Genomic DNA, 15,864 nt, shown 5'->3' on the forward strand with positions numbered 1-15,864 from the left:
GCAGGAGGACATCCAGAACAAGGATGTAAAGTGTACTCAGTGCGTCCCAGCAGTACCGTCTGCAGAGTCTCAATCAAGTAATATTCAGGAGTAAAGTACTGTACCATGTTATACATGTACTGAGGGTCCAATAGGTAAAATCGCAAAAAATTCATGATCGGATCCAGCTGATAAGAAAATAACACACCCAAGAGGATCCACGTAAAGAGAGAATAAGCTCCAAAGACTTAATTCCCCTTATTTGTTTAAACCAATGATATGTCCAGTGTTTCATTAGCTCCTTCAAAAAATACTACATGGAAGACATAAAACTAACTTCACCCTAACCAGAGACAGAGAGACTCTTATCTAACAAACTGCTGAGCTTTGGTTGTATAAAGTGCAGTCCAACAAGCCGCCACCCCAGCCGGCCAGCTGCCTCCAGCAATTCCGCAGTTCACCACCAGCCTCAAAATAGTTCTTAGATCCAGTTAACGTCTTCTGTTGAAATTCATGTTAATAACAACTCCAAAATTCTCCCCAAACAGTCTGCAGTGTGCTTCGCAATTCCTAAATAACTGGCAAGGAAGCTTAAGGACAGCAATTCATACTTGTGCTAAAACACATTCAAGACCTAGCTCTGCTTTTTCTTTAAATGCGTTCACACTTTCTGTTGTATAAAATTTTCAAGTTTTATGATGATACAGGCAGTACATTCCATCACTCTCATGGCAACCTCAGAAGTGAACCTGTCATTCGGGATCTGTGGGAAAGGCAGCAGATCGGGGTACCTTGTTTTTAAACTGTCTACACCGTAAGCTTCCAAGGTGTGGACGTCATTCGTCAGGCCTTCCAGATGCTCACTGTATTCCTCTATTTTCTGCGCGAGTGCAGTCGGCTTCACGTCTTTGTCGGACTTGCCCCGCACAGCATAGTCGGCGGCGATCAGAGCCAGCTTGGTAGAGAGGAAACATTTGAAGCACACCCATTCGTTGGCGTTTTTGTGGAGGTCATTCCTGGCGGCTGAGAAATTGGCTCTGGCTTGTCGTAGCCACCTGCGTGCTTCGACTGGGTTACCGACTGACTTGAAGGTGGGGGGAACAAAGAACCTCGGAGAGTAAGTCTGTCCGGCTGAAGGTGGGCATTTTTCCTTATTTTGTTGTTGCCTTTCAGATTTATGGCTCGTTGCTTCTTGATTCCATGAAGTGTAGAATCTCTGAAATGAGTACTTCTCTGACTGAAATCGGGATGCTGAGGTTGAAAACGTTCGCCTCGAGGCTCTGTCTGCATTTTGATCTAGAAAAGCCTGTTTCTCTAATCTGTTAATTTCATTCTGCAGATGTTTAAAAACTTCATTAGCGATGTCATGATTCTCTGGGTTTTTGTCAGGGTGCCACTTCAAATACAACCGCCTAATAATCTTTTTTCTTTCAGATTCTGGAAGCTTCCAAGCTTGCTCCACCACTGATGTCACTTCTTTTAAAATTTCTGGTAAAGAATTCACCTTAAGCTTCTTGGGGGAATGATGCTTCGAAGATGAGGTCTTGTGGCTCTCCCTACCAAAGAAAAGGGGAGGGATGCTTCGTAGACCAGGGGCCAGGAACTCTGTAGGGCTGGTGGGTGTGGAAGGGGCACTGTCTCTGCTCTGAGAGCTTTCCTCTGGCCTTGAAAACTTATACAGATCAAGAGAGCTAACTATTTTATATTCACTATAACCAATATCAATCTGATATATCTTTCCTAGAAAACTAGAGTTGTCAGCATCTTCTCTTTCAACTTCCTGTACGATAATAGCGTATGTATATGTCGGCTGGTACGACCCATAGATCTCCCCACCTTCAGCATCAACAAGGTACCCGACATATTCCCCGGGGTAAAAGACATTCATTGGGTCCATAAGCAGAGTGTAATGAATCTCAGCAGGTATCGGAGTGCCGGGCATTGGAAGTTCAAGTTTCGATGGTTCTGAAGAGTCGTATTTCACTCCTAAACTGTCGAGTTTCTCACTGATCCTGTAAATATCATTGCATCCTAGCATAGCAATTAGATATGAAGTGTCGGAAATCAAATTGTCGGTCGCTGATTTAAGCGTCATTGCCAAGGCTAACAGGAAGTTAATGTCTTTACTGTCTGAATGCTGTATGTAGAGCAGGATGACTGCATTCCCAAACCTCTTCAGGAAAGCAAAAGTTTCACTTCTGCTCTGAGGAATAGGATTGAAACCTTTAACTCTTAATGTTGTCTGAAGCTTCTCGAAACAGGACACTTTCAAGCCTTCTCTTAGAGCTTTGCAGAGTCGCACGGCTTTCTCCTCGTTGGCCAGAAAAGCGTTATCGTTTTCATGCTTCATGATTCTGATCAGGCCTGTGATGAACTGTTCAGAGGACAGGAGTAACTGCAGCCGGCCCTGAAGAGAGCACAGCGCTCCAAACTGGCAGACCCTGGGAGTCTCCTCATCCAACTGCTCCTCGAGGATGCTGCTCAGCAGACGAGGTCTGAGTTTCTGAGGAAAGAGCATAGTCAGCTTCGTGTGGAACCCGTGGTCTTTCCCCAGGTAGCACTGGCTGAGATCCACCAGCATCTGCACACCGATATTGCCCTGGATCCTGCTCTTGTAATGTGGGGCGTCATCAAACACCAGGATGTTGGACTTCACCAGCCTCCCATCCTGGCTTGGCAGGTAGAGTGCAAGGTCCCGGATGTTCTCGAGATCGCCCCGCACCTTCACCGAGTCATTCTGTAGACTCTTGAACAAGCCAGAAACGACTCTCTTAACGGTGCGCATTTCATTAGGATCTAACTGTTTTCCTTCAGAATTTTTGAATATGCGGCTCAGCACTTCAACATACTGTTTGGTTGAAATGATATCTTCAGTGCCTAAGTGTTTGAACAGCTGGTGAAAGGTGCCCAGTTCTAAAGGCAGCTTGTACAGATACGGTTTAAAATCAGACTCGTACTCAAGATTGATCACCACCTCCTCCGGCTTCAGAAGCTTCCAGCCATCTTCCACCATCACAAAAGCAACGCCCCGCAGCTGAAAACGGAACTCCCTTTTCTCTGCGCTGAGAAACTCGTATATGCTCCTTAAGACCTTTGCTCTAGTCTTGACCATGTCTTCATCCAGAGTTGTGATGTTGCATATGTTCCTGCAGTTATTGATGACCTTATCCAGAGGGGGGTCCAGGTTCACATTCAGCATACTTAAAACCTGCTCCAGCTGTTCTTGTGGACCAAGGTCACTCCCTTCTTGTTCTTTGATGCTCAGGGGGGTGGCTTTCTCTGGAAGAATAGGGCATGACGTCCATAACAGCTGGAGCACGTCGCACTGCTTGAATTTTGGATTCACCTGTGCTCCGTTGAACTTTATAAGAGGAAGCGTTCCGTTTACCTCTTGATACTGAGGATGAAATCGAATGAATTCGGCAGGGGCCCGCTCGGGACATAAGAATGGTATTAGAGACAGTTCTTTCAAAAAATTTCCAGATAACAAATCCATTCGTTCTTGGAATATATGGTGGAGAAGGATATCGACTGTATTTTGCAGTGTTTCTTTAGACCAGTTTTCTGTATTAGCCCTCACACTGATCTCCTTAGCAAACTGTAACAACTGCTGCTGAGAAAGGATGTGTTTTAGTCCAATATTTCTTAAAAATTCTACCCAGGATGTCATAAATGCAACTTGATTTTTGGGTTTTATAAGTTGTTCCAATTTTTTAAAGAAGTCCTTAGGAATAAACAATTTTTCGGGAAGCATAACTTCAAAAACCCTCACAGTTCTATCATAGAAATGTTTGGCTTGCTTTAGTCGACTGTTAGTGTCATGGATTATCAATAAACTTTCCAGTTTTTCGAAAAGTTGTTCCTTGATCTCTGACAATTCTTCAATACTTGAGAGTCTATTCTTAAGATAGATCAAATGCTCTAATTTTGCATCATAAGAGAGATTTTCGATTTTTGGTAAGAGGTGTTTCAAATAGACCTCAAGATCATCTACAGGTACACAACCTAGCACCTCATATAGTTCTTTTAAGTGTATTTTTTCTTCAAGAAATGCAGAGGACGATGATTGTGTCCATTTTTCCACTTCAGCGGAAGGAATACTTTTTGTAAGCACATAGCATGTTCCAAATTTCGCAATGCTCATATAGCGACCACTGATGGATTTGTAGCATGGAAGTGACTTTAAAATTTTTACGTCATCTTGGGACATCAAGTGATTCAAATTGCAGTTGAAATACATCAAAAGTGCTTCAAAGTCACTTTCCACTAATTTTTCAGTTCTAAAAGTTGAGGTTTGGACCATATAATGCACAGCCTTCAAAATGCTTGTGGGGCTCTCTATGTTTGCTGTGTAACATGACAACAGAGGAACAAATGCACTGTCTTTGGAGCAGATTTTGTTCAAAGCAAGCTGAATACAGCCAGCTTTCATGAGAGCATGAAAAACCTTATCACTCTGGCCATTTGGAAAGACTGCAATGTGCATGAGACTTAGAGGAAGCAGAACATCACCTTCAGGAACTACAAGCTGATTGGCTGACACAGTAAACTTTGTTCCAGGGAGCAATGCCCAGTCTTTTAGGGTGTCAACAACAGTGTCAAAGGTTGCTTTTGTCTCTTCTTGATCCTCTTTCACATTTACGGATTCGCTGATAAAATGCCATGCACTCTTAAGCCAAGACTCACTTGTAAAACTGTCTTTCCACTTTGTGCAACTTTTGGTCTTATATTCACGGGGCAACACAGAGGGTAACAAGTCAGCAAAGCTGGAAATGTCAAACACTTTTGCAACTTTACAGTTCAGTAAAATATTATTGTACTTCAGGTACAATGTATTCATGAACAAGTCTTTGCGGGATGGAATCAATTCATGGTATGTTGTTAGAAACTTGGGTCGTTTTGCATCAAAAGTTTGCAAAACACTGTCTAATGTAATGAGAAGCGGCAGTCCCTCCACTTCAATCCCGTTTTCTTCTGCATCCTTAAAACAGTAATCAACTAAGAGTTTTAAACTGTGAAAAAGTTTCAGGTTAGTCTGCTGGAGACGACAAGGCAGCTTCCCAATATGGCAATTAGTATCGGGAGAGGAAAACGTCATTAAAAAAGATCGCACGTCAGCAGGGGTGACATAACTAACAGGAATATCAGCATCTATCAGACAGTGGTACAGATTAGCAGTTTCATCACAGTTATAAACCAAGTTGAAGCCAATTTCCAAAAGCAGGTGTTTCAGCCTATAGACATTCTCTGCCACTGTTTTGCGTGTGGTGATGTTATAGTCTGCATTTTTAAGGTGGTGTAATTCATCCTGCAGCAAATTGTCAAAAAATGGTCTAGTTTTATTTGAAGTCGACATATTAATCCAGGTGATTATAACTGCAGAGTGCAGGTCGGAGCCATCAATGTTCGGAGCCCGCACAACGGGTAAAAGGCGCTTCATGTCCTCGTGGATGCAGCTGTAAAGTGCTTTCACCAGACAGTATAAATCTGGCTGTAGATCAAGCCTGTTGACTGGGAAGAATGACAAAAACTTCTTTAAGGTGTCCTTTACAACATGAATAGGCGTGTTCTGTAAGACCGATAACGTCGGGTCAGAACCAGGGAAATAGCGCTTTTTTAACTGGATTAATAACTCGACGTACGCGGGAGCGATCAGGGCCGTCATTAAGCTGTTGTTCCAGTCACTCCGAACACCCACCCCATTGTCATCCCGCCACAGGTTCCTCCTGGCTGAATCGAGAGCAAAGTGGCCATTCACATGAAACGGTAACCCCGTCTCTAAAGAGAGGGGCAGAAAGCAGAAGGCCCTGTGGGGCTTTTTGTAGTTGTGGGTGATGCAGGCAGCTACTCCACCACGTGGGAAGAGAGTGATATCTTGGTTCTTGTGAGCTGATATAACGCTCTTAGATACTTTCTCCATACTTGAAAAACCTGATCTATTACAAATTAGCCAGGTGGTAAGGTTTCCCTCGGAGTCCTCCGTATCCATAGTGTAGGTGATCTGCTGAACTGGTATGTCCTTGAGCGGCCTCTTTTTAGTGACACTGTCAATCACAAATGCATGAAACTGCTTCCTTTTCAGCCTGTCTCCATCGGTGATGTTGCCCTTCACAGAATACAGCACGTTTAGGGCTCCCGTAGCTTTATCTATTTCACAAATAGAAATTTTTTCCATGTGATTAAGAAACATTAAAAGTTCAGCCCCATCTGACCGCAGTTTGTCCAAAAGATTCTGGACCATTCTGTCTGATGATGGAACTGAAGAAATTTCTGAAACTTTTGCCATTTCTGCATTACGAAGAGGAAATCGAAACATTGTGCAATTATCCAGTTTAAAGTGGGTTCCCAGATAAAGATCCAGAACATCTGAGAACTGTGTCCTAAAATCTGCATCCAAATCTCTAAACATGCGTCCAGGACTAACAGATGTGGCTCCTGGTGCGTATCTGGCATGAGGATCAAAAATACACAGGATGTCATTGCCAGAAATAAAAGAAGGGCAGTCTGTAATGTGATACACAGAATTGAATCCTATTCCGTATTGTCCAGTTTTACACGGATTTCCTTCCTTGGTGCCTTTCCCGAGGTTCTGAATCCCTCTGACATCGTCTTCTGTGAAAGGCTGGTTGTTGTACACACACAGTGCTGGCCCCTGCAAGGGGGCCCACTTGTCGTCAAATATCCTATCAACTGGATGCTGTCGAGGGTCAAACACAAAACAGATTTCTGTAGCCTTTGCATCATCAGCATTCTGAAGAAGTTCTTTCAGCATTTCCTTTTCTGAAGGATAGGCATTAAGGATACTCTTAATTCTGCTGGTCAGTTTTTCCTTCTGTCCAAATTCAGTGCCCAGTGTTGTAAAGCAGATGTTGGACGCATACCTTTCTAAGGCTTTATGCCGCTTTGGTACTGCTCCTAGTTTCACAGCCACTTCCCTCGGTATATCGGCATGACAGTATTTTACAGTGCTATCCTTTACTTTTATCCAGGGACAATCATTGTAGCATAAAGATTTTGCAGGGAGAAGCTTAAGATTAGTATCTGGCAATAATATTTGGCCATAATTTTTCTCACAAAATTCTTGTTTCTTTTCTCTAATGAGACTCCATATTCCTTCACTGATTATTCGCCGGCAAAGCTGAAAATTCTCTTCTGTTATTTGTTTTGTTTCTTTTTCTTGAGCAATAGATTCCAAAACAAGGGCAAAATCTTCAACAGTAAAAGACTGCCTCACACCCACACTTTCAAAAAGTTCACGGAAACTATTTTTATATTTATTAGGCAACTGATAAAGGTACGGGGCTGCTTCAAAATTCAAATGAAAAGCAATTTTTTCTGAGTCAACATATGCACTCTCAACTAGAATGAAGCTAAACGTTTTTAACTTTTCAATAATTGATATCTTAGTGATGTCACTTTGCATCATTGCTTCATGAAGGTATTTGTAGCAAGCATTGGTGATGTTCTCCTGGTACAATGTGATTCCATCATCAACTGATTTTGCAACTTCTCTCAATTGGTTTATGACCAGGTCAACTGTGGGCTTCCGCAGTAACCCCAAAAACTCTTTAACAGCCAGTGGCACTGAACCGCAGCCTCTGAAGGAATGTGAATTTTCGTTTAGAACTGGCTGCAAAAGACAAACTATATCCTGATGCTCAGCTGTATAAAGGTCGGTTGCTGCAAACATGGTTTCAGGCTTAAAACTGTTACCTTTCCAGTCCAAAGAAAAACCTGCTGGTTTTGTGAGAAATGGGAGGAAGGGGATTGTTTGATATTTTGCAGCAAAATCCTTTGCTCTAGGATCCCTTATTTTTAGTTTTTCATCAATGAGACTTAACAGGATGCTACTTCTTAGGCAAGCAGCACCGTGATCACTTTTATTAATTTCAGCTACTGACTCGGCACGTTCTAGCATGTCGTCCCATAAAATATCATCTTTTGCCATACCTAACTGGACGAGTTTAATCAGAATAATAGGATTTAGGTAGTCCTGAGTAGAGCCATAAGGAAATCGTCCGTCTTTAGTATCAAATAACTTTGCAACCCGTCCTTCAGGGTGGATTAATCTTGATGGTAAAACCAGAGGATGCCCCTCCAGCGAGCAAGGGATACATGGAGTAACACGAAGAATTCCTGAGAACTCATCAACTTTCTCATTCAGAACAAAATTCATTAAAGGATCTCTGAGTTCTGCTTCAATTTCTTGAATATTTGGAAAAAACACTTCTGAAAAAAACTGTTTCTCTGAAAATGTATTTTCAAGCAGTATCTGTTTGCAGCCAGCTTCTTCAAATCCTAATTTTACTGAAGAAGGAAGTTCAACAGCACAGAGGTTTTTCGACCCAGTCTTCTTGAGGTATTTCAAAAATATCTTGAAGGCTGCTGGACCAACATCTCTTCTCTTAAGTATACAGTCATCTAGAAATCTCACATTCTTCATGGAAACCCATGTGGATCCATCAGAGAAGACTCTTGTCAATTCCTTCCCTTTCCCGTGAGCTATATCTTCATAAAACCCTTGACAAATTACAGAGAAGTCATCATGAACCAGATCAGGGTCAGGCCACACTGCATGGTAAGTATAGTCCATCAGCTCCCCACTCATGGCCAGGTCACGCAGGATGCTGAGTGCCTCTAGGTAAGCTTTCACAACCACGTGTCTCATGAAGGTGGTGTTCCAGCGTCCTTTCGTATCTGTCTTCCAGATCTCTTTCCTGTTTGAAGTAACAGCAAAGCACCCGTTGATGTGAACCGGCAATCCTGTTTTGATTCGTAGGGGCAAATAGCAGAACACCTCCCCAGCCTGTGGTCTCACAGCCCACTTCCCGTCCTGGATCTCAGCCAGAAAAACTCCCACAGCCCCACAAGGAACCACTCCCAGCCTTCTCCCGCTCTCACTCAGGGAAAACTTGAGAGCCTCTCCTGTATCCATGCAGGTACAGATAAGCCACACGGTACACTCCATTGTTTTTTGTGGTAACTCATCCGATGGCTTTTTGGATTGGCCGGACTTAGCCATTTCAAAGAGAGCAGCTGGGTCATCATCTGGACCTCTAAAAAGTGGCGACTGTAAATCAGCAATCCTTCTGAACACGTGGTGAAATTCCTCCACTGTGATCTGAAGGATGCAAGCGGACTTGGGTGCATCAGCGGGGAGCTTCTTGTTACTGCTGTCGCAAGTCTTCATGAGCTTAGCAGCTTCTTTTAAAACACTGATGACAGGTGCAATCAATGCTTTGGAAGAGCACAATTTTTTTTTAATTATGATTGTATCTTGAGCTAAGCTGGGATTGGTTTCCTCAATTTTCAAGTACTTCAGATACATTGAGGTTACACTCTGAGTGAAAATGATAAGCCTGTGTCCACAGAGACTGAATTCATCCACAAGAGAGTAAATATCTGCTGTGTTGTAGCAGGTACTGCTAACTTCACTCACTTTGGCTTCCTGCTGAGTTCTAAAGGACAGTCGGAACAGAGTCCCACTATAGCTGTAAGGTGCTTCCACGGTCAGAGGTAACTGACAGCCAAATACGTCTATGAATGGTTTGAACTGATTAGGAAATTTCCTAAGTCTTTTCTGCTGTTTACTCCAATTAATTTTGATCCCGGGATTAGATCTGTCTTTAATGTGTTTACTGATGTGGTTTATGTTGGGATCAAACATTATCATGAATTCTCGACTCATGATGATGGGAATGTCAGTGATGTGGTACACGGAATTAAACCCAAGACCAAATTTCCCAACTTTGTCAACTTCTGCCCTCTTTAAAGATTCCCCTAGCCTTGTTATGTTCACGAAGTCCGAATCTGAGAACTGAGAGTTGTTGAACGACCACAGAGCCGGCCCATGACACGCTGCCATCCCCGGGTCCAGGAGATTCTCTCGAATGTCCATGTTTCTTCTCATGTCAATCATGAAGCTGCATTCTGTTGCATTTGCGTCGTCAGCATTTTGAAGAAGTTCTTTAAAGATATCTGACACTGAAGGGTATTCTTCCAGAATATTTTTAATTCTTACAGTCAGTGGTTCTCTTTGTCCTGACTGCTCAAAGCCCATGTTTTCGGGGTTGATCAGTCTTGTACTGAGGCACGGGACTTTCAGCCACTCTGCAGTTTTCATGGGTATGTCCTCATGCACCAAAATGATTGGTTCCACGGAATCTTCCAACAAGTCATTCAGGTCATCAACTTTGATGTCACAGTAACAGCATTCATGAATTGGCTTCATGATAAGCTTGGAAGGATCTCTGCTATGATGTATAGGAACTGGTGTGTTGAGGCTTGCTGGAATCTGATTGCTATAAAGCCATCGGATGATATTCAACATCAGATGAAGATTCTGTTTGCTTTCTTGGTCACTGAGGTCTTGGCCGCTTTTGAGGTACACCTTCTGAATGACCATGGAAATGTGATCTGGTGTCAGCTCCTCTACTGAACCGCAGGCCTTGAACAGCTGGTGGAACTTTGCCATGGTCTTAGGCACACTGTGCAAATAAGGCTGAAGGTCAAGATCATAAAACGGTTTTATCACAGCTTGGGCGAGAGGACAGAACTTTTTGCCAGTCCAAACCCATGGAAATTTTAAGGCTCTAAAAGCATCCTTCCCTTCATTTAAATGATCATGCATGAATCCATAAATTTCGAGCAAAATGTGCTGGAACTGATAGTAGTCTTCATCACTAAAGGTGTTCGAAGTATACCAATCGACAACAATTTTAAAGTGCTTTAAGACAGCATTGATATCAGGTTTTGTGAAGATACCTAAAGCTTCTTCCAAGTTCACATGGACACTCTCAACAAGAGGAAGTGATGAGCCGACCAGAATGGCATGGGCCACGTCGCACATGTCCGCGGGTGCACAGAGATCCCAGAGATCCCCTTTCCAGACTAAGGATCCTGGGTAGTTTGGAGGCCTTTGCTTGCAAGCTGGAGCCCATTTTATTTTCTTCAGGGCCATCTTCCCTTCAGGTGACTGCAGCAGGGCGTGGTTCTTATTTAAGACCAGTAAGAGCGTTCTGGCTTTCTTCAGGAGCATTTCCTGATTTGGACAAGAGCTGGCCTGTAGAGCTTCAATTTTTTTAGCCACTTGCACAACATCTTTCTCTTTGAGACTGGCTTCGTTTTTTAAACCAATCTGTCTTAAAGAGTGAAGAATATCTGGTGAGGTAAAAGCTGAGGGTGGGAAACAAGTTTCCTCTTCATCATAGAAGAGGTCCTTTAATACTTCCACATCAGGGTCAAAGAGCTCACTGGCCGACACCAGCCGCTCCTGTGAGATCTGAATGAATTTTAATGGCATTAGCCAATCAAGCACATTTGGATTCTCATTTTTAAGAGAGGATAGATTCTCGAGGACCCACAGCATAAGGTGTGTCATCTCCTCGTGTGAATAAAATGCATTTTCGATGTCTTTTAAGATAAGCTTTAGGCAGCTGGTGGTCTTTACCTTCTCCACCTTGAGCAGGTTTGCCAGGCGGATGGTGGCCTCGTCACTGCTGTCCACGACTGAGATGGAGAGCCGCAGGCCAGCCGGGAGCCTGGATGTGTGGTGCAGGACCCTGCAGCCCTTCAGCTTGGTGTAGGAGGAGATCCCCTGACTGGATGAATAGTTAATGCGCTTGAATATTGTCAGTTCCTGAATTACTCTTTTCTCCTTTTCACTGCTATCAGTTAAGTTAGCTAAGAACTTCCTTAGGGCATCTTTGTGCGTTGGAAGGAGCGAGGCAACCTGGTTGCACAGCTTCTGCAGAGGCATCTTCTCCATCATCTGCAGAACAGCACTTGGGGATGGCGAATGAATGTATTTTTTAATAAGTGGATGTTGTATGGAGGCATCTAATTGCTTAAGGACAATCCCTCCAAGTTTTTGTATAACGTCAGCTAAAAATTCTGGGAGCTGTGCTTCAGATTCATCATCTAAAATGACTAATGAGGGGATCCTGAGTCTGATGAGTTCCACACACGTCTGACCTTCTTCTAGTGCGGTTCTAGGGATTAGTGGCATCTCATCAAATAAAGTCAGATCCTCTGAAAAATGTATATAGAGATTCTTCCACACCATTTTAAGCCATGAAATAGACGGGTGCTTTTTGTCTTCATCACATGGATACCACTGAACAATCAACTCCCTGCCAGGCCAGAATGTGTTCACTACTTCTTTGATAAGACGTGCAAAACGTTCTGGGTTTAGAAGCTGTAGCTGGGTACACGGTCTTCCTGTGAATCACATAAAGAAATGTTATGAATACATACAATTCTACTGTAACTTACTTAACTTTCTATTCTCATAGATTAGACAGATTAAATAGTACTAGAAAGTCATTCTGAGAGTTTTAAGTACACTGTGAAAACGCAAAAATAGGGCATAACTGGGCTGATCACACATAAATCCGTATTTATAATAGCCTGTGGGAGTGATAGTTCTCTCTGGAGAAAGTGCTTATTTTAAATAAATATCTAAAATGCATTTAGATGTGTTTTAAAAGTTATCCTATAATGCCCTACAAATAGAATCAACATGGAAGATAATTTTTAGTGGCGATTTGTTCACAAATAAAAGCACCAAAGAAAATGTGGATAAAGCTTAAATAAATACCCTTTTATTTAAGGGTAAGTAATGTATAAGGAGGCCCAGTTTCCAGGAGCCGGGTGGCCACAGGATAAAGCAAGGCCCAAGTGAGCGCACGGGGGCTAGCACCCTGTCCCAGCTGACCAAGGCTGCCAGGAGCTGAGGCCGCCAGGACACTGGAGTTTCCTCTCCACCAGTAACTAGATGTGTGAGGAGTTAGGGGTCACACAGCCTCTCTGGGACTGGAAGTCTCTCATCTGGAGAAAGGATGAGGCTGAGGTTCTAGCTCTAAGACTGCTCTGTGCACGTGTCCGGGTACGGAGCACAGTCACAACCCTCCGAGGCAGCGCTTCCTTGGTACTTAGCACAAAGTAAAGTGTGTTCTTCTGGGATCTGGGCTTTGCAGAAGTGCTTCAGGGACAAGCAACAGGGGAAGCGGGCCCTGCTGTGAAGGCAGGGTTACCCCCAACAAGGCAGCTCCACTCCCCGATGTTTTATAAACTAGGAGACTAATAAGGTTTTCTCTGGGGAAAAAAAGATTTTTGCTGACTTTTAATCAGTGGTCTAGAAAATAACATTTTATTTCTAAGTGCATGTTGTGTTTCAGAGTATTTTATCTGCAATACCAGAAGTAATAAAATTTTAAAATAACACTAGGTACCTACAGGTATGTTATTTGCCCATATAGAGAAATAAAAAGCATCTCAAATTCAATCTTATGGAAAACTAATATTCCATTTTCTCCCTAGGTACACGTAATTTCTAGACTCTTAAAAGACTAATTTTGGAAAGTTATAAAAGGGGGCACACCTCAAGCCCCTTGAAATTTTTCTGTATCAGCATTTGTTAACCAAGGAAGGACACCCTTGTTCCACAGACTCACACATCAGGAAGATGACCTTACTTTCTACCAAGAAAATTATCTTTCATGTTACAATAAGACATTTAAAATTACTGCCATAGAAGTTTAAGCAAGGGCACACTTTTGCAACTTTTGAAGACATCAATACCCACATTCTGATTATTATCAGTTTCTACATTGTGTGACTTAGGGTAAGTCAAGTAGTAATATTTAAGAAGTCATAAAATCTTGTCAAGAGTCTGACTAGCATAGCCTCCTCAGTCTATGAGTCCCATTAAGATATAATTGTTTTAATTAATTTGTTTAATATTCTAAAAAATGCTTACTGAATTGAATTAACTATAATAGAATTTCCAAATCACAAGTAAGGCAAGGATACAATACCAAAGATACAAAAAAGGGTTAGAAATTAAAAATCAGAACACTCAACAAAAAAATCAAATATGCACCACACTGTGTCCTACGTTAGTAATTGGCACATGACATGCATTTTGTAGATAATCCTATCCAATATCCTTGCATGAACTTTGGAACTTATAAAACATGCCTACCTTCAGGAAAGTTATCTAATATCAGTGTATAAATAAAATGCCAATAAAACCCGCACACCACACGTAACATGCGATTAACACCAGTCATGCTCAAATGAAAAAACAGCAGGGAAAACAAAGGAGAGAGAAAATGTAGTAGGACACAATTCTAAGTACAAAAGTCAATTCTATCTGAAGTCCCGATTTCTGTTTATTTCGTATTTAAGCCTTTAGCTTTTACCCTAAAATATAAATGTTAACACAGAAAGAAGTCTCCCTGCCCTGGATTAGAAAGTCACTGAAGTTGTAAAGCATCTCCAACAGTATCAGTAAAATAATTTCACAGCGTTTTAATAAATGACTTGTGTTTCTGTGGCCTAGCCTTTAAAATCATCAGCACTGTCAAAAGAGGTTAAGTAGTTCTGTTAGGTGTCCCTGGAGACAGAAAGTGCTTATCTAAACTCTCAACAGATGTGTCTGTTTAGAAATAGCTCTTCTCAAGGTAGTTTGTGCTTTCCTATAGATCGGTTCAAGATAATCACATGGACATGCTGAATCACTATTCAAGGACTGCACTATGTTTTTTGTTTATTTATGTGTTTATGTTCAGTCCTAACTTTGAGAAAGGTTTTCATCATGAATGGAAATAGGATATTACAGTCTACTTCAAAATAAGGTGAGGGGCCAGTTAAATGGTATGCCATCAGTCAGGCAGACCTTCAAAGGAAAAGGAAAAAAGGGAAAGAAAATGAGCACACAGGGAAGGCGAGGACAGCCCGCCGGCAGGCTCAGCACTCCCTCGGGCTCTCTGCAAGCCTGGCGGCAGCACCTAACACCCCAAGGGGGCCAGCGGAAACCTCAATCTACCTCAGAAGGCACGAGCGTCATTCAGAACAGCACTCGTGACCAACTTCTCTCCAGAAGTCATCACTGACACTGCTTCGGCTTCCTAGTTTCCATCCCTAATAGGAGACGGGCAACAAGTAGGGAGATGGCTGACACAACCCAGAGTCCCCAGGGCAGGCGCTAACTGTGCAGCCTGCTGACATCAAGATCCTGTCTTCCTCTTTGCTCACACCTTAAAAATATAAGAATATACATTCATGGCAGGTGTGGATGATCAGCTAGAAACCAAAGTTAATATTTATATGAATTACCACTATAACAATGACTTGGTTTCTAAATTTATTTCAGCTTCAAGGAAGAGACTGACTCAAAAAATAATGTTTACTAGAAAAACAATTTCTGTAAAGCAAATCTTACATCCTCTGATCTTCCAAGTGAAACATGAACTGGGGGGAAATAATACAAGTTGAGTCAAAACTTGTTATTAAAAAAAAAAGACAGTCAATAACTGACACTCAGCATTGTGCGAACAGTCAGCGGCCGTCCCTAATGGGAGCTGGCGGCCACTCTACCTTTGCTTGTTCCCCGGGGGCACTAGGCACACTGGACCACGCTCCTCGGTGGCCAGTCCACGCAGGGCCTCTCACTTCATCGGCACAGATCCCAGAAAGGATCCCCCTCTGACCTTTTTAATCTTAATATTTATGTGCATCATATAATAGGTGTGTGCACTCTCACACTTTCCCATTAAATATCACAGCTTAAAATACCAATTTCAAGATAATTCTTTCATTTGAGACTAAATGTCCGATGAAATGAATGTTTCCAAGTCATTTGAATATGGTTTTATTGTGGTATGTGTAACAACCACCTATATACTCCACTAGTATAGTTTCCTCTCTCCTTTAATAATTACCACCAGAAAAAAAATACTGATATAACTTCTAGCTACTTAGGTAAGCGAAAAACCAGGATTCAAAGAATCAAATGAACAAAAACATCAGGCTACGAATGAACACGTTTAGTCATCATACCTGAGTATCCCCAGAGAGGTTGCTGTGCTAGAATATAAGTAA

The 15,864-nt window shown here is 42.3% G+C and overlaps 1 protein-coding gene across 1 annotated transcript in view; it reads right to left on the bottom strand.

Annotated features, from left to right (window-relative positions):
- Positions 1-640: 640 nt before the first annotated feature.
- The window catches only part of SACS (sacsin molecular chaperone), a gene marked incomplete at its 3' end in the record, with an annotated part of 28,069 nt that continues 12,845 nt past the window's right edge, over positions 641-15,864 (bottom strand). Inside the window, exon 5 of the mRNA XM_082859722.1 lies at positions 641-12,198. Within this exon, the coding sequence (XP_082715848.1) occupies positions 641-12,198 (11,558 nt within the window). The remainder of the gene's footprint in view (positions 12,199-15,864) is intronic.

This window comes from Leucopleurus acutus (genome assembly GCF_964270905.1).
Source record: "Leucopleurus acutus genome assembly, chromosome: 18".
In the NCBI taxonomy this organism is placed as follows: Eukaryota; Metazoa; Chordata; class Mammalia; order Artiodactyla; family Delphinidae; genus Leucopleurus; species Leucopleurus acutus.